The sequence below is a fragment of the Cetorhinus maximus genome, chromosome 17 (assembly GCF_964194155.1).
Source record: "Cetorhinus maximus chromosome 17, sCetMax3.hap1.1, whole genome shotgun sequence".
Classification (NCBI taxonomy): domain Eukaryota; kingdom Metazoa; phylum Chordata; class Chondrichthyes; order Lamniformes; family Cetorhinidae; genus Cetorhinus; species Cetorhinus maximus.
In genome coordinates this window covers 44,535,992-44,555,799 of record NC_135895.1, presented here as the reverse complement: position 1 = coordinate 44,555,799, position 19,808 = coordinate 44,535,992, and the positions used below count along the sequence as shown (strand labels likewise).

At 42.6% G+C, this 19,808-nt stretch overlaps 1 protein-coding gene across 3 annotated transcripts in view; it reads right to left on the bottom strand.

The window, feature by feature from the left end:
• eps15 (epidermal growth factor receptor pathway substrate 15) overlaps positions 1–19,808 on the bottom strand; it is a 177,650-nt gene that overhangs the window by 8,324 nt on the left and 149,518 nt on the right. For 2 of the 3 annotated variants that reach the window (XM_078561141.1, XM_078561143.1), the window contains 4 exons: positions 19,653–19,722; positions 17,762–17,838; positions 11,411–11,573; positions 10,996–11,171 (listed from right to left, as the gene is read on the bottom strand). In XM_078561141.1, the coding sequence (XP_078417267.1) occupies positions 10,996–11,171; positions 11,411–11,573; positions 17,762–17,838; positions 19,653–19,722 (486 nt within the window). The remainder of the gene's footprint in view (positions 1–10,995; positions 11,172–11,410; positions 11,574–17,761; positions 17,839–19,652; positions 19,723–19,808) is intronic. The other variant, XM_078561142.1, reaches the window with a different exon arrangement.

The following is a 19,808-nucleotide window of genomic DNA, read 5'->3' as shown; positions in this document are numbered from 1 at the left end:
TTGAGCTCGAGCTCAAGGCTTGAAGAGCAGCTGGAGTCCCTGCTGAGTATCAGGGAGACTGAGAGTTCCCTGGTGTGTATGTTCCAGGAGGTGGCTACCCCACAGGCAGCGAGTGTTCAAGATAGTAGATGGATGGCCAGCCAGAAGAGTAGGAAGAGGCAGGAAGTGCAGGAGTCTTTGGGGTGTCTGTCACTCTTAAACTGGTACTCAGTTTCGGAGACTGATGAGAGTGACGACACCTTGAAGGAGTGCAGTACAGACCATGGCACCAATAAACAAGGGACTGCACTAGAAGGAACAGAAAAATGTAGAGATGTAGTTGTTACAAAAGATACCATAGTTAGCAGACGGACAGGTATTTTTGTAACTGTTATCGTGAATCTAGCGTGGTGTGTTGCCTCCTTGGTGCTAGGGTAAAGGACATCACGGACAGAGTACAGAATATTCTGCAAGGTAAAGGGAGTGAACCAGAATTTATGATACACCATGGTACCAATGACATAGAGAGGGCAGGTATGGTGGTCCTGTAGGCAGACTCTCAGCAGCTTGGGAGGAAGTTAAAAAGTGGAACCTCGAAGGTAATAATCTCTGGATTACTCCTAGTGCTGTGTGCCAGCAAGAGTAGAAATAGGGAAATAAGGAGGATCAAAGTGTGGCTTGAGGCACGGTGCGGGAGAGAGGGCTTCAGACTCTTGGGGCATTGGGACCAGTTCTGGGGTAGGAGGCACCTATTCAAAAAAGACAGGTTGCACCTCAACAGGTCTGGGAGCAATGTCCTCACAGGGAGGTTCATTAATGTGGTTGGGGAGGGCTTAAGCTAAATTGACAGTAAGTGGGCAGCAGCATATAGAAGTAGAAAAGAGGAATAAGGTGCATAAAGGAGTGAATGTGTTGGTTAGTACTAGAGAAGGAAGTTGTGCCATATTAGATAGTAGACTAAGAAGGACTATAAAGAATATAAAGGCAAGTTTACAATGCATGTATGTAAATGCACACAGTCTGGTTAATAAGGTGGTGAGCCACAAGCCCAAATAGCGATGTAGGAACACAAGGTAGTGGCAATAACAGAAATGCAGCTTAAAATGGTGAGGCCTGGACACTTGATATTCACAGATACAAAGTATTCAGAAAGTTTGGGAAATAAAAAAAGGAGGTTGGATGGTAGTATTGAATAAGGAAGATATTATATTGCTGGAAAGAGAGGATGTTCTTGAGAGGGCATTGACAGAATTAATTCGGTTAGAGTTAAGAAGCAAAAAGTGCTAGTGGGGGTATTCCATAGATCTCCAAATAGTGAGAGAGATATATAGAGGAGCAAATCTGCAGGGAAACCACAGAGATATGCAAGAACTATACAGTGGTGATATTGGGAGAATCACTATTTGCGTAATGTTAGAGTAAAGGGAAGGGAGGGGGAGGAATTTTTGAAATGTGTTCAGTGTCTATGGGGGAAAATTTGGGTAAGAATGATCATCATAACATAAGGTAAAGATTAGCAATGGAGAAGAGCAATGGACAATCTAAAGTAGGATGTCTAAGTTGGAAGAAGACTAGCTTCAATGGAATGAGAGAGGATCTAGCCAGGGTAAAATGGAACTAAAGGTTGTCAGGTAAAACTGTACCAGAACAATCAACAATAAATTAATTAATAATTAACCTTTAAGGAACAGATGTTCCAGATACATGCTAAAGTACAATCCGGCAAGGGGCAGAGGAAGGGGAAATAAAGCCTGAGCTCTTTGCATAATGAGGGAGATAGAGAATATGATGGAACAAAAAAAGAGGGTGCATGATACCTGTCAGATGAATTCTTCAAGCAAGAACCAAACCAAATACTAAGTTGACGGGGGGAAGTGAAGAGGAAAATAAGACTCACAAAGAGAGAATATGTGAATAGAATGGCAGTTAACATAAAAGATAACCCAAAAATCTTCTATTAGCTTGCAAATAGTAAGTGCGTAGTAAGAGGCAGGGTGGGAATTATTAGGGATAAAGAAGGTGATATATGCTTAAGAGTGCAGGGCAAGACTAGACAATTTAATGAATACTTTGTATCAGTGTTTACTCAGGAAGAGGGTGCTGACAAATATCAGGAAAAGTAGAGATGGTGAAGGTGATGGAGTGAAAGCTGACCGGCAGGATGTACTAGAAGGGCTAACTATGCTTAAGAGTGGATAATTCGTCTGATCTGGCTTGCATCCAATGTTGCTAAGGGAAGTGGGGGTAGAGATTGCAGAAATGCTTGCCATAATATTCCATTGCCTTAATATTCCAATCTTCTGTAGATTCAGGGGTGGCATCAGAGGATTGGAAAGTGGCAAATATGACACCCTTGTTCAAGAAAAGGTGTAAGGACATCCCTCGTGACTGTGGGTTGGTCAGTTTAACATCGGTAGCAGGTAAGGCTTTAGAAGCAATAATCAACAACAACTTAGATCTAGAGGGCACCTTTAATACAATAAAACATCCCAAGATGTTTTACAGGAGCATTATAAAACAAGTATGACAACGAATCTTAAGAATCTTTTTTCTTTAACTCTAGGCTGTTAAAATCCATTAACCCTTTTCACTCCAGTCCCAAACTTTAACAAACATACGGACAACAAAAGATCAACTGGTACATCGAGCCTGCCCCACACCATGAGAGCTGTTTTATCAGGGCTAAACACTTCTTCCTAATCTCCCCCATGTCCCACCCACCCTGTGTACTCAATCTACCTCCTTTTTAAAATGTGCTGTCTTCTTTATGGCTGAATCCTCACCACTTGAGGCAGTCCAGAGAAGGTTCACTAGCTTGATCCCAGGTATGGAGGGATTTTCTTAAGAGGAGAGGTTGAGTAGGTTGGACCTGTACTCATTGGAGTTTAGAAGAATGAAAGGCGACCTTATTGAAACATGTAAGATTCTAAGGGGGCTTAACAGGGTAGATGCTGAGGGGTTGTTTCCCCTTGTGTGAGAGTCTAGGATCAGAGGGCATAATCTCAGAGTAAGGGATTGCCCATTTAAGACAGATGAGGAGGAATTTCTTCTTTCAGAGGGCAGTGAATCCGTGGAATTCTTTACCACAGAGGGCTGTATAAGCTGGGCCGTTAAGTATATTCAAGGCTGAGATAGACAGATTTTTAATCAGCAAGGGAATCAAAGGTTATGGGGAAAAGGCAGGAAAGTGGAGTTGAGGTTTATCAGATCAGCCATGATCTCATTGATTGGCGGAGCAGACTCGATGGGCCGAATGGCCTACTTCTGCTCCTATGTCTTATGGTCTTCCTGTTGTTTCACCTTGAATCACATAGGAGATATTAGGTCAGATGACCAAGAACTTGGTCAGAGGTAGATTTCAAGGAGTGTTTTGAAGGAGGAAAGCAAGGTAGAGAGGCGTAGGGAGGGTATTCCAGAGGTTGGGGTCTAGGCAATTGAAGGCATGACCACCAACGGTGGTGCAATTAATATCGGGAATGCACAAGAGGTTGGAATTAGAATAACCCAGTTATCTCGGAGAGTTGAGCGGCTGGAGAGGTGACTGGGAACGGGATGGAGGAGAGGGGTTTAAGAAGACAGTTGGCAGTACAGAAAATAAGCAAGCAGGGGGTTCGACAGGCAAGGTTATCTTTGTTTTTCAGGATGATCCTACAATAGCGAGCAGTGTTAGTAGAAGAGGATAAGAACTGGTAGTGTTTTAAGTGGCCCAGCCGATCTGGCGGTGGATGGTTAAACAAGTTGCCCACCATATCTTTTCCAGTCTGCGTCCCTTGGACTTGAGGGAGTGGAAATGAGGGTTTTACCAGGGGAATGGCCAAGGTGAGAGAGGGTGATGGTTTTATTGGGGACTAGGGGGAGATGATAGTGTGGCGGTAAAGTCACAGAACTAGTAATCCAGAGGCCCATACTCTGGGGGCATGGGTTCAAATCCCACTGCGGCAATAATCTGCCATCCTTATCCGGTCTGGCCTAAATGTGACTCCAGACCCGCAGCAAAATGATAATTCTTAACTGCCCTCTGAAATGGCCTAGCAAGCCAGGGTAATTAGGGATGGTGAACAAATGCTGGCCTTGCTAGCAACACTGAGATCCTATGAAAGAATAAAAAAGACTAGGACAAAGGTGGAGGTGAGGAAGTGGTTGAGTAAATCAACAGCTGCAGGAATGTTGTGATGAATGGAGGGCCAAAGGCTAGATGGTTGGGACTTTGAAAGTGTGTGTAGTCGTAAGTCAATTGGGGGATATTTTTTTCCAGGTACATTTGGAGCAAGGAGGGGGGGATGTGGGCGGTAAGTGATACAAGGAAATTATCAGAGATGGCCTAATCTGTAATTGATATAATGGGACAAGCAAGGCCGTGTGAGATGGCAAGGACAAGGGTTGGGGAGTTTACATGGGGGGAGAGATTTAGGGAGGATAAAAGGGAAAAGAAACATGATGAGTTGAGATAGAGGTTGAAATCATCAAGGATGAAAAGTCATTTGGTGAAGAGACTGGTAGAGGAAAGCAATGAAGATATCTCAATGATAAAGTTTTTATCGCACTTGGGAAGGCAGTACAGAAAGATTATTTTGAATTCAGAAATAAAATTAACAGGCACTTGGAGAGGTTTGAGTTAAATAAGGAGAGCCATCATGGATTTGTAAAAGACAGATCGTGTGTTTGATTAATCTATTTGAATTTTTTTGATAAAGTATTAGAGAAGGTTGATGAAGGGAACACAGAGGATGTTGTCTAAAGAGATTTTAAGACAGTGTCTAACAAAAAAAACACATAAAAAGCTAGTTAACAAAATTGAGGCTCATGGAATAGGAAAGTCAGTGTCAACTTCAATAAAAAATTGGTTTAAGGACAGAAATCAGTGAGTTGTGATAAAGGATTGTTTTTCAGGCTAGAGGATGGAATAGTGGTGTTCCCTCAGGGTCAGTGCTAGGAACACTTCTTTTTTGATATGTATGTAAATGACTTGGATATTGGAAGACAGAGTAAAAGTTCATAATTTGCCAACGATACCAAGTCTTTTTTTTATTCATTCACGGGATGTGGGCTTCGCTGGCTGGGGCAGCATTTATTGCCCATCCCTAGTTGCCCTTGATGTGGTGGTGGTGAACTGCCTCTTGAACCGCTGTAGTTCATGTGGTGTAAGTACACCCACAGTGCTGTTAGGGAGTTCCAGGATTTTGACCCAGCGACAGTGAAGGAACAGCGATATATTTCCAAGTCAGGATGGTGAATGCCTTGGAGGGGAATTTCCAGGTGATGGTGTTCCCAACTATCTGCTGCCCTTGTCCTTCTAGGTGGTGGTGGTCGTGGGTTTGGAAGATGCTGTCTAAGGAGCCTTGGCGAATTCCTGCAGTGCATTTTGTAGATGGTACACACTGCTGCTACTGTGCGTCAGCGGTGGAGGGAGTGAATGTTTGTTGATGTGGTGCCAATCAAGCAGATTGCTTTGTCCTGGACAGTGTCCAGCTTCTTCAGTGTTGTAGGAGCTGCACTCATCCAGGCAATTGGGGGGTATTCCATCACATTCCTGACTTGTGCCTTGTAGATGGTGGACAGGCTTTGGGGAGTCAGGAGGTGAGTTACTCATCGCACAATTCCTAGCCTCGGATCTGCTCTTGTAGCCATGGTATTTATATGGCCATTCCAGTTCAGTTTCTGGTCAATGGTAACCCCCCCCAGGATATTGATAGTGGGGGATTCAATGATGGTAATGCCATTGAACATCAAGGGGCAATGGTTGGATTCTCTCCTGTTGGAGATGGTCATTGCCTGCTACTTGTGTGGCACAAATGTTACTTGCCACTTGTCAACCCAAGTCTGGATATTGTCCTGGTCTTGCTGCATTTGAGCATGGACTGCTTCAGTGTCTGAGGAGTCGCAAATGGTGCTGAACATTGTGCAATCATCAGCGAACATCTCCACTTCTGACCTATTGAAGGAAGGAAGGTCATTGATGCAGCTGAAGATCGTTGGGCCGAGTACACTACCCTGAGGAACTCCTGCAATGATGTCCTGGAGCTGAGATGACTGACCTCCAACAACCACAACCATCTTCCTTTGTGCTAGGTATGACTCCAACCATTGGAGAGTTTTCCCCCTGATTCCCATTGACTTGAGTTTTGCTAGGGCTCCTTGATGCCAGACTCAGTCAAATGCTGCCTTGATGTCAAGGCCAGTCACTCTCACCTCACCTCGGGAGTTCAGCTCTTTTGTCCATGTTTGAACCAAGGTTGTAACGAGGTCAGGAGCTGAGTGGCCCTGGCGGAACCCAAACTGGGTATCAGTGAGCAGGTTATTGCTGAGCAAGTGCCACTTGATAGCACTGTTGATGACCCCTTCCATTACTTTACTGATGATGAAGAGTAGACTGATAGGGCGGTAATTGGCCATGTTGGATTTGTTCTGCTTTTTGTGTACAGGACATACCTGTGCAATTTTCCACATAGCTGGGTAGATGCCAGTGTTGTTGCTGTACTGGAACAGCTTGGCTAGGGGCGAGGCAAGTTCTGGAGCACAAGTCTTCAGTACTTTTGCTGGAATGTTGTCAGGGCCCATAGCCTTTGCAGTATCCAGTGCCTTCAGCCGTTTCTTGATATCATGTGGAGTGATCGAATTGGCTGAAGACTGGCATCTGTGATGCTGAGGACCTCCGGAGAAGGCCGAGGTGGATCATCCACTCGGCACTTCTGGCTGAAGATTGTTGCGAATGCTTCAGCCTTATCTTTTGCACTGCTGTGCTGGGCTCCTCCATCATTGAGGATGGGGATATTTGTGGAGCCACCTACTCCAGTGAGTTGTTTAATTGTCCACCACCATTCATGATTGGATGTGACAGGACTGCAGAGCTTAGATCTGATCTGTTGGTTGTGGGATCGCTTAGCTCTATCTATCACTTGCTGCTTATGCTGTTTGGCATGCAAATAGTCCTGTTTTATAGCTTCAGCAGGTTGACACCTCATTTTTAGGTATGCCTGGTGCTGCTCCTGGCATGCCCTCCTGCACATTTCATTGAATCAGGGTTGATCCACAGGCTTGATGGTAATGGTAGAGTGGGAGATATGCCAAGCCATGAGGTTACAGATTGTGTTCGAGTACAATTCTGCTACTGCTGATGGCCCACAGCGCCTCATGGATGTCCAGTCTTGAGTTGCTAGATCTGTTCAAAATCTATCCCATTTAGCACGGTGGTGGTGCCACACAACACAATGGAGGGTATCCTCAATGTGAAGGCGGGACTTCGTCTCCACAATGACTGTGCAATGGTCACTCCAACCAATACTGTCATGGATAGATGCATCTGCGTCAGGCAGGTTGGTGAGGATGAGTTCAAGTATGTTTTACCCTCTTGTTGGTTCCCTCACCACCTGCCGCAGACCCAGTATAGCAGCTATGTCATTTAGGACTCGGCCAGCTCAGTCAGTAGTGGTGCTACCGAGTCAATCTTGGTGATGGACATTGAAGTCCCTCACCCAGAGAACATTCTGCGCCCTTGCCACCCTCAGTGCTTCCTCCAAGTGATGTTCAACATGGAGGAGCACTGATTCATCAGCTGAGGGAGGGCGGTACTTGGTAATCAGCAGGAGGTTTCCTTGCCCAAGTTTGACCTGATGCCATGAGGCTTCATGGGGTCCAGAGTCGATGTTGAGGATTCCCAGGGGAACTCCCTTCTGACTGTATACCACTGTGCTGCCACCTCCACTAGGTGTGTCTTGCCGGTAGGACAGAACATACCCAGGGATGGTGGTGGTGGAGTCTGGGACATTATCTGTATGGTATACTTCCGTGAGGATGACTATGTCAGGCTGTTGCTTGACTAGTCTGTGAGAGAGAGCTCTCCCAATTTTGGCATTAGCCCCCAGATGTTAGTAAGGAGGACTTTGCAGGGTCTGTAGGGCTGCGATTGCCATTGTTTTTTTCGGTGCCTAGGTCAATGCCGGGTGGTCCGTCTGGTTCCCTTTTTACTGGTTCATTCCTTTTTTGTGTCTTTGCTGAGTGGCTTGCTAGGCCATTTCAGAGGGCATTTAAGAGTCAACCACATTGCTGAGAGTCTGGAGTCACATGTAGGCCAGACCAGGTAAGGACGACAGATTTCCTTCCCTAAAGGACATTTGGGAACCAGATGGGTTTTTACAACAATCAACAATGGTTTCATGGTCATCATTAGACTTTTAATTCCAGATTTTTATTGAATTCAAATTCCATCATCTGCCATGGTGGGATTTGAAACTGTCCCCAAAGCATTACTCTGGGTCTCTAGTCCAGCGGCAATATCACTAGTAATCAATGGGCCATAACTTACAGCTAGCGTCAGAAAGTGCTGGCCTGCAGAAATTAGAAGAAATAAATGCACACTTAAGAGGTGTTGAAATTACACTGACCCTTCCATTCACCGGAGTTGCATTGGGCCTGCATCGAAAGACTCCTCGCCAGTGAAGTATAGCTCCGGAGATCGGGTGGGGGGTTGTCGGAGACCAGGGGTGGTTGGTGGGGAGGGGGGGGGTGCAGTCCTGTGGCGTTGGTCTGGGTCTTTACAATAGATCCCCAGAAATCAGAAGAGGTGTTAATTCTTCTAACTTTTTCTGAGTAACTATTGGTATAACCTGGGCGGAACAATGCAAAGTTTGCGATTTAAGCCACATTTTTGGATGGTTCCCAACGCAGTGCAATTGTCCAGAGGAAGGTGGCACTTCTGGGCAATTGCCGTGGAAATGCAAGAGGGATTCCCCAAGCACATCTTTGGGGATCCCCCCCCAACCTGACACTGGGGAGCTCGGAAGTTATGGCCCAATGAGGATGATACCAATTGACTGCAACAGGGCAGAGATAGGTTAGCAATTTGAGCAGACAAGTAGCATATGGAATTTAATACAGAGAAGTGCGAGGTGATGTATTTTGGCAGGAGGGCAAAGTTAATGGCACAGTTCTAAGGGTGTGCAGAGGCTGAGGGACATGGGGGCTGATGTAAATGGATCTATGAAGGTGGCAGTTAACAAATCATACAGGATCTTGGATTTCACAAATAGAGGTATTGAGTGCAAAAGCAGGGAAGTTATGCTGAACCTTTATAAAGTTATATAATTACATAGTTATATAGTTACAAATATTGCATCTAGTTCTGGTCATCACACTTTAGGAAGGATGTGAGGGTGCAGAGAAGATTTACCAGAATGGTTCCAGGGATGAGGAAATCTAGCTACATGATTATGCTGGTGAATCTGGGATTGTTCTCCTTGAAGCAAAGGAGGTTGAGAGAAGTTCTGATAGAGGTGTGCAAGATTATGACATTATTAGACAAGGTAAATAAAGAAAAATTGTTCCCATTAGCTGCTGGTACAAGGTTTAGGGGACAAGAGATTTAGATTTTGGGCAAGAGAGAAGAGGAACGTGACAAAGAACTTTTTTACGCAGGGAGAGGTAATCACCTGGAACTTGTTGCCCACAAAGATGGTGGAGGCAGAGACGATCAACAATTTCAAAGGAAACCGAATAGCCCCTTGGGTGAAATAAAGCTGTAGGGCTATGAGGATAGAGTTTGGAAATGGGACTGACCTGATTACTCTACAGAGAGCCAGCATGGATTCAATGGGCCAAATAGCCTCACTTTGTGCCTTAATGACTCTAAGTTTCCTCAGGTCAAGAGGCCTCCACAGCCTCTGGGACAGACGGAAAACATGCTTAGGCCTCTGAAAACGTTGAAAAGCTGCTCGAAGTAAAATTTTCAAGGGTGTCCTGAGCTGACCGGCTCTCCTAAATTCTCTCCTTTCCTGTTCAAAATGTGTCATAAAATCATTTTTTTGTCCCTGTGGGCTTTGTAAGCTAACACCTGTGGAAATTGTAACATTCAGGGCACAGGATGTTCCCATACTTGTTACATTTGATCCTGACTAGCAACAAGGGCAGGATCCTCTTGGAATGTTTTGATAGGTCACCCAGATCAGTTCAAGAGTCAGTGAAGAGCAGTTCAAAAGTCAGTGAGTTTTAGTCAGAGAGTGTCAGCAGTAGAGGAAGGAATTCCATGCAGCTAAAGTGCTGCCCTGAGGAGCCGGGTTGGCTGGCTCTAGGTGGCGAGGGTTCGGGAGAAGCACTGGAGAGCTGAAAAGGCAGTGGAAGGTCGGTGACTCCGTGCTGTGGGTTACGGGAGCAAAGGTAACCCTTTGCAGCAGTGGTCTTCTGCATGGCGTGGCTGAAGAGCTGGAGTTGTGTTTGTGAATCGGTGCTGGAGTGCAGACTCAGGAATCCAGGGGAACATAGCCCCGGGAAGCAACAGTGAAACTCTGGGAGGTAAGCAGTTGTTAAGACAGTCCGAGTCGAAGTGACTTTTGCAGGAAATTCCGAGGCTAGATTTTCGAAAGGGAAGAATGAAGGCTTGCAATTGTTCATAAGAGAGCCAGGATTTTAACAAGATTGTGTAACTCATAGTGAGCACTGATGTCTGGGTGGGTTGGTGAGAAATCTGTTGGATCTGTCTGATCACATCTGTCATTTATTGTGCAGTGTGGTGTGTTTGACCACAGTTTGCCTGCTATTTCATATTTACCTCATGTTAATTCTTAATGTTAGAGTATAAGATAGATATTGTGAATTGTTTTACTTTTCTGACTTTGTATAGTGCAGTTCATTTTGAGTTTATATTGTTTGTTCAAAAGCCGTGGAGTCCTGTGGCTTTATTCCTTTAGCAAATACATGGGATCTCAAACTTTGTCTACTTTAAAAAGCTTACTGGCCTCTAGCCAGACCGTAACATAAATTTGAGGGTCTGGTTCAGGATCATAACAGATGCAGCGAATTTTCAATTAAAACCTCTCCACTGACAACATTGACAAGATGAACAACATGCATTCTGGGCAACATGGATAAGAATGGATGTTCTGCCACTTGTTACAGCACAAGATTCCCAATCAGTGGCAGGAATGCCATCTTGCCATATTTACCTAAACAAAATCTCTTAAAGATACATGATTTTTGTAACTCAGAGCAAATTATCAACACATACAAACAAACAAACACACTTACAGCATTGAAGTTTGCAAAATTTGTGTTGTCTCCTATATCTTTACTTGGAGAGGTAGGAGCAAATGGATCAAGATGATTTTCTTTATGGAATGAATTCCCTGAATTAAACGGATGGAAAGGATCATTTAACTTGAAGGAGTCGGATAATTCTGACTTTACAAGGGAAAGTCTTTTACCTACATTTAAAATAAAAATACAAAAATATTAAATATCTTGACGCGAAAGAGTTGAAGTGGATAACTTTCAAATCAGTTAAAATCTGATGGAGGAAAGCATCATTGTAAATTTAGAAAAAAGGAAATTCCCTACGGTGAACAAAGGACGCATGATTAACCCTTTCTGAATAATTAAAATAAACAGAATTAGTATTTGAAACAAAACTCTACCACTTTTTGAAGTCATCCTATTCACTTACCAGGTGGTGGTGGAGGGGGTCTTGTTGGAGTGCCAACTTTTGGTGGTAGTGCTGGAGGAACCTCTTCAATTTTTGTAGGTTCATCTGTGAATCCATTTTTTCCAAAGGCATCATTATTGTGGTCTGTTCCTGCAGCAGAACTGAATGGGTCTGCATGGTCGGACTGAATGCATATTCAGAGAGAAAACAGAATGAAGAATGTTACCAGTGATGTAAAGCTTATGGCTGTGAAGGACGTCCTGTGGGTGTAATACAGCAACAAAGAGCTTGTACAAATGTCCAAAGAATTCAAATCAGTACAACTTGTCTTTGTGATTTAATACAAAGGATTGAACACACTCTGCTTCTCCACATCAGTGAGTCAATATGACTGACTTAAACAAAGTAACTTCCAACTTCTCGCATTCTAATGGTCTTGAGGCCATTGCTGAACCAACTGCCCTTGAAGCTTTCCATTTTCAAAAACCTGACTGACTGTGTGTCTTCTATTTTTAATATCTGTGTTTACAACCAAAGGGAAGTCTATGTCAGACAAACCCTGCAAAGTGCCTGAACCAGAGGCCTCCCAACCTAGTTGGTGTTCGGGGTTTATTGATTACATAGAAAGGATAATGAATTGCATCTTTATTTTTTGGAGAAACTTCAAAGTCTAGCTACCGATGTTGCACATCTGCAATCCCTTCTTCATTTTGCTTCTCAAGTTAGACCTTTTTATTTAATTCATTCTCTGGACGTGAGCTACTTTGGAAGTGTAGTCAATGTTCTATTGTAGGAAACACAGCAACAAATTTGTGCACAGTAAGATCCCACAACAGTAGTGTGATAACGACTAGATAATCTGTTTTTCCAATGTGAAATGTCGGCAGAACACTGGCTCTTCTGTGAAATAGTGCCATGTGATCTTTCACATCCATCTGAGAGAACAGACAGGACCTTAGTCAAATGTCTCATCCGAAAGTCAGCACTTGACACAGCAGCACTCCTTCAGTACTGCACTGGAATGTCAGTTAAGATTTTTGTGCTCAAGTTTCACTTGGAGGGAGTTGGCAGAGGTGGTGGCAGCGACAGACCTGCGAGAAAACTACTGAGGATGGAATGAATTCAGACCCAGGCTCGAAGATTTCATTCACCTGGAAGGGCAGCAGGGCCCTTACCCTTCAGGAATTGGCATGCATTGATGGAGTTTGGAGATGGAAAAAAGCAAATAGTGACATCATAGGAAAGCCATAAGTTGTTGGTTGGTGAGTAACTACTTTCTAGGGAGTGTCTGTGAAGAACTGGAAATTAGAATACCGTAAGTTTTTAAATAACCCCTAAGTAGCTACCTTATAATTAATTAAGAAATGCTAGCTGAAGGAAAGCATGAAACTGGTGAGTCTACTGTTTTAGTTTATTCTTAAATGGTAAGGTTTATTGTATTACTAAGGTTTAAGTTAGTACAGTAAGTGGCAGTGAGGAGAGGCATTAACTTAATTTTAAAAATTAAGAAAATAATTAGCCAGTTAATTAAAATGCAATAAGGGCAGATGATGTGTTGCAGCTGCTGCATGTGGGCTTGGTTAACACTCGTGTGATCCATGGCAACCATGTCTGCAGCTCAAGGAACTTTGGCTCAGAGTCAGTGAGCAGGAGGCCGAGCCTATAGATTCTGCAATGCAGCAGGGAGGGGGAAAGTTGCCTGGACACTTTATTCCAGAAGGCAGTCACAACCCTTATGCTAGGATCTTCTGATTCTGTCAGTGATCAGGGACAGGGAAGTGTGCCTGCAAGCAAGGTAGATAAAGGGATCGAGAATGCAGAAGTGGAGGAGCCTCAACCCTTGCAATTGCCCATCAGGTTTGAGATTCTTTAAGCTTGTATATTTGAGAGCTGGGGCTGTGGAATGAATGAGCAAACTGACCATGGCACCATGGTATAGAAGGCTATTAATGTGGGGGTAGTAAATGGAAATGTAGGGGTAGTAGGTGACAGAATAGTCAGGGAGATAGACACAGTTCTCTGTAGGCAAGAGCGAGAGTTCAGAAAGCTGTGTTGCCTGCCTGGTACTAGGCTTCGGAACAGCTGCTCAGGGCTAGCGAAGAGATGATCTCAGGATTATTACCAGAGCCACAAGCAAATTGGCATAGGTTAAATAAGATTAGGCAGTTGAATGCGTGGCTCAAAGATTGGTATGGAAAGAATGGGTTTCAATTCATGAGGCCCTGGCACCAGTAGTGGGGAAAGTGGGAGCTGTACCATTGGGACGGTCTTCACCTGAACCATGCTGGGACCAGTGTTGTGGGGAGCAGTATGACGAGGATGGCAGAGAGGGTTTTAAACTCAATAGTTAGGGGGAGGGGGTGGGGAAGGGAGGGTATGGTAAATTAAAGGGAAAGGTCAAGGCAATAGAGCAAGTTAGCAATAAGAATAATAATCAGAACATGGCAGGAAGGAACAGAACATACAAATGTAAGAGTGCGCCAGCTGATAAGGCAAGAGTCTGCAAAAAAAAAATAAAAAGACAGAATTAAAGGCACATAGCATTTGTGACAAACTGGATGAACTGTCAGTACAAATATAAATAAATATGTCTGACCCGATAGCCATTTCAGAGACGTGGCTGCAAGGTGATCAAGGCTGGGACTGAATATTCAAGGGTATGTGACATTTTGGAAGGACAAGAAGTTAGAAATAGGTGATGGGGTAGCTCTGTGAATTAAGGATGGCATTAGGACAATAGTGAGAGATGACCTTAGTTCTAAAGTCAAGGTGTCGAATCAGTTTGGGTAGAGCTAAGAAATAGCAAAGGTAAGAAGTCACTTGTGGGAGTGGTTCATAGACCCCCATAATCTACACTGTAGGAAGAAATAATGGGGACTTGTAACAGAGGTATGGCAATAATCATGGGTGATTTTAATCTACATATAGATTAGGTGAATCAGATTGGCAAAGCTAGCCTGGTAGATGAGTGGTTTCAAGACAATTTCTTAGAGCAGCACTTTCTAGAGCTAACCAGAGAGCAGGCTATTCTAGACCTGGTAATCTGCAATGAGGCAGGATTAATTAATAACCTCAAAGTAAAGGAGCTTCTCAGTAGCAGTGATCACAACATGATTGAATTTCGCATTCGGTTTGAGGGAGAGAAGAGTGTGTCTAAGACTAGTGATTTAAATGTAAATTAAGGCAATTACAAGGGTATGAATATAGAGCTGGGTAAAATGAACTGGGAAATTAGGTTAAGAGATAGGTCAGTAGAGATGCAGTGGCAGACATTTAAGTAAATATTTCATAACACTCAGCCAAGCTACATTCTAGTGAGAAAGACTCCAGGAGTAGGATGCACCATCTATGGCTAACTCAGGAAGTTAAAGATAGTATTGAAAGAAAAAGCATACAACTCTGAGGATTAGTGGTAGGACAGAATTTAAAAACCAGCATGAATGACTAAAAAAATAATGAGGGAGAAATTAGATGAGAGAAAGTTGGCTAGAAATATAAAAACAGATAGTGAGAGTTCCTACAAGTATTTAAAAAGGAAAAGACTAATTAAAGGGAGCATTGGTCCTCTAGGGAGTGAGTCTGGGGAATTAATAATGGGAAATAAGGAATTGGTGGAAGCTTTCAACAGATATTTTGTGCCTGTATTTAATGTAGAAGACAAAAATGGATTCCCAGAAATACCTGTAAATCAAGAGATGAAAGGGAGGGAGGAAAAAAAAAACAATTACAATCACCAGGAAATGGGTTCTGAGGAAACTATTACAACTAAAGGCTGATGAGTCCCCAGGCCCAATGGCTGTATTCTAGGGTCTTAAAAGAAGTGGCTGCTGGGATAGTACATGCATTGGTTGTAATTTTCTAAAATTCTCTAGTCTGAAAAGGTATGATCAGATTGGAACATAGTGAATGTAACTCCTCTATTCAAGAAAGGAGGGGGACAGAAAACAAAAAACTACAGGTCAGCTAGTCTAACATCTGTCATAGGGAAAATGCTAGAAGCTATTATTAAGGAGGTTATAGCAGGGCACTTAGAAAATCTTAATGCAATTCGGCAGAGTCAACATGATTTTGTGAAAGGGAAATCATGTTTGACTAACTTATTTGAGTTCTTTGAGGAAGTAACAAACAATGGATAATGGGGAGCCTGTAGATGTGGTGTACTTGGATTTCCAAAAGGCATTTGATAAGGTGCCACATAAGGTTACTACAAAATAAGAGCTCATAGTGTTGGGGGTAACATATTAGTATGGATAGAGTAGAGATAAATGGCTTCTTTTCGGGTTGGCAAGCTGTAACTAGTGGAGTGCCACAGGGATCAGTCCTGGGGCCTCAACTATTTACAATCTCTATCTATAACTTGGATGAAGAGACCAGATGTCTGGTTGCTAAATTTACTGATGACACAAAGCTAAGAAGGAGAGCAAGTTGTGAAGAGGGGAACCAAGGAGTCTGCAAGGGGATATTGATCTCCCTTTGTATGGACTGCAGCAGTTCAAGAAGGCAGCTCACCACCACCTTCTCAAGGGCAATTAGGGATGGGAAGTAAATGCTGGGCCAGCCAGCGATGCCCATATCCCGTTAATGAATTTTAAAAAAGGTCAAATGAGTGCGCAAAAATTTGACAGGTGGAGTATAATGTGAGAAAATGTGAGGTTGTCCACTTTGGCAGGAAGAACAAAAAAGGTTATATCATTTAAATGGAGAGAGACTGCAGAACTCTGGGATCTGGGTGTCCTGGGACATGAACCATAAAAAGCTAGTATGCAAGTACAGCAAGTGGCTCGGAAGGCAAGTGGAGTTGTTAGTTATTGCAAAGGGAATGGAATATAGAAGTGTTAAAGTTTTGTTACAGTTGTACAGGGTGTTGGTGATTCTACATTTGGAGTTATGTATACAGTTTTGGTCTCCTTACTTAAGAAAGGATATAATTGCATTGGAAGCACTTCAGAGAAGGTTCACTCGACTGACTCCTGGGATGAAAGAGTTATCTTATGAGGAAAGGTTGGATAGGTTGACCCTGCATCCACTGGAGTTTAGAAACATGAGAGGTGATCTTAGTGAAACATATAAGATACTCAGGGGACTTGACAGGATGGATGCTGAGAGGATGTTTCCCCTTGTGGGAGAGACTAGAACTAGGACACAGTTTACAAATAAGGGGTCGCCCATTTAAGACAGAGCTGAGGAGAAATTTTTTCTCTGAGGGTCGTTAGTGTGTAGAATTCTCTTCCCCAGAGAGTAGTGGAGGCAGGGTCACTGAATATTTTTAAGACTGAGTTAGATAGAAAGGGAGTAAAAGGGTACAGGGGGTAGACAGGAAAGTAGAGTTGAGGCCACTGTCAGATCAGCCATGATCTTATCAAATGGCAGAGTAGGGTCATGGGGCCAAATGGCCTATTCCTGCTCCTAATTTGTATGTTCCTATGTTCGTTTGAATGGAAATTGAACCCGCAACCTACTCATTCAGAGGCAAAAAGCTACCAACTGACCCAAGGCAAAAGAGGTGGTGATGGGACAAGAGGTTACACCATCATCGTTTTTTCCATTTAATCTCTCTTGTCCTCCACCTTTTCAGGGCATTGTCTTTTGTTCTTTCAGCAACTTCCTTTTACTGCCTCTGTTCTTGCTTAAAACCTGTTACATCTTTAATTTTCTCTAATTCTGAGGAAAGGTCAATGACCTGAAGCTCTGTTTCTGTTTCTATCTCCAGAGATGCTGGGAGACCTGATGAATATTTCCATCACTTTCTGTTTTTATTGTAGAGTTTCTTCAGAATGCCAAGTTAGAATGTAGTTTCAAGTACTTATATTCATTATTTTCCTTCAGGCTTTTTTCAAGTATGAAGCACCACCTCATTATCACCAATGCAATTATTCATAAATCAGATATGCACCAAGCAGTGTACTCCTTCACTGAAAAAAATTCTAAAGCTAAACATGGGCAAAAAGGGGGCCAAATCAGTCATGTTTGAGGCTTCACTGTTCCCAACGGTGAAACCAACCCAACAAGCCATCGATACAAAAGCAAAATACTGCGGATGCTGGAAATCTGAACTAAAAACAGAAAATATTGAAAAAACTTAGCAGGTCTGGCAGCATCTGTGAAGGGAGAAACAGAGTTAAAGTTTTAAGCCTGTGGCCTTTCATTAACCTGAAACGTTAGCTTTGTTTCTCTCTCCATAGATGCTGCCAAACCTGCTAAGTGTTTCCAGCATTTTTTGTTTTTATTTCAACATTCCATCAAGCTTACTTTCTAAAGCATAATAACAAAGCAACAGCAGCAACTGTAGGACATGGGAATTTTGTAAAACAAAAGATTAAAAATAACAAGAAAATGTTCCAAGTATCCATTCTGCATTACATTTATAATTACCTGTGATAATGTATTAAAATCAGCAAAACCACTTCCAAATGAATCGTTTCCAAACATTGAGACAAAAGGATCAGTAACTGGAACACAGAAATATAACATAATCATTAAAAATGTTAAGTTTCATTACAGTCGGCTTCATTTCAAAATGTCAGTCACACCAGCAACAGTGAAGTACAATACATAGAAACAAATCAGGTCTAGAAGGCTCTGCAGAGTTTTCTCCAAATGGTTGAGATTTGCTGAAAGCAATTGGTAGAGATTGATGTTCACTATTAAATAATAACTTTGTTGAAAAAGATAGAATTAAAGCTTTAAAACCTTTTTCTTTTTGAAAATTTGAATCACAGGAAAATATATTCACACACTTTTAAGTCATCGTACATTCAATTGTACATTCACATTGAACATTTAATGACATCATTACACATTAAAGTGTACATTCACATCTATTTTATGAATGTGTATATTGCATAGATATTTCTTAAGGCCATTGTGCATTTAGGTGTACTATTTATCCCTCAACCAGAAAGAGGCTATCTGATGGTTCTAATATTGCTGTTCATGGGACCATGCTGAGCACGAGTAGGCTCTGTTTCCTGTGACAGTGACTGCACTCCAAAAGTACTTAATGGCTGTAAAGTGTTTTGAGACGTTGTGAGGCTGTGAAAGGAGCCAAATAAATGCAAGCTTTTTCTTTTACATTCAAATTTAATAAAGCCATTGTGCGCTTAATTATACCTTTAAGTATGCACTTAAATGATTATTTTATAGAATCACTGTAAATTTTGGTTCCACTTTGTTTCCAAGTGTGCATTCAAAAATTCAGGTATCATAGGATGCCAGTGCTTGAACCGGAAGCAGTTCAGAAGGTTGAGGCAGCTTGTTTGATAATGAACTCTGGAGTTAGTTGGACCTGGGAATCGGGATGCGGGTGGATGAGAAGGAAGAGGGAGTCCCTACAGCATATTTGAGAGTATGTAAGTTGAAGTTCCTGCCAGTGGGTGGGTAGTTTGTTTTATGTGGGTGTCATTAACACTGTTTAGCCACAAGTCCCAACTTTAGTAGAAAATATCCTACTTACAATATAGGGAATATACTGCATTATTTAAAGATCTGCCACCATGGTGTGAAACTTTGCACTCTTTCTCTGTCACTAAGATCTGGAACATTCAAAAACGCCGTAAGGAAAAGATCCACTGGTTATCTCGCCTGTCCTGTACAATTGTGATACATTTGCACCATAATGTAGACACTCCCTACCCAACCAGAGCTGTGTAATTTCTTGGGAGAGGTGAGAAAAAGATAAAAACCCAGGCAAGTTATAGAGGGAAAAATCTGTAACATTTATTTATGACCCCATTTGGCAATCAAAACATTCTAGGATATCAAGTTCCTGATTTGTGATAAAGGATACCTATCTATGGCCCCAGCCAGTAACAAGTTCAGCTTTCACTTGAAGTAACTCAGTGAATCAGCACTTGCTGCATAAGCTGGCAACCTGTTCTGCCAGTCCACCATTCTCTGAGAAAAGAAGAACTGCCTAATATCCAACCTAATGCTGTCCCTGTATACCTTGTAAGCATGGCCCCCTTTCCTCCTTAGCCTATCCAGTTAAAATAATTGGGCCACCTTTACACAATTTGGTTCCCTAATGATTTTATAAACCTCGGTCAAATTACTCAAGTCTAAGATGTAAATCAGTGTGAGAGCAACAGTAAACTCATGGTGACACCATGAAGATGGCAGTAACAGATCATCTGAGGCTCCCTGTAAACAACAATCTAGAGGTCTATTCGTGTTTATATCTGCATGAGTGTGTTTGTTATTTATAACCATGTAAATAGTATAGGATGGATATTTGCATGTGTATTACCAGAATTAAATTTCTCACCTGTTTCAACAGTGGATGAGACTGTACCACCACCAGGAGCAAATGGATCATTGGCTTTCAATGTTTCAGTCTAAAATCAAACATATATAAGTACGATCATTTTGAATGATCTGGTTTTATGCACACGTGTGTGAATTCAGAAACAAAATGCCACCT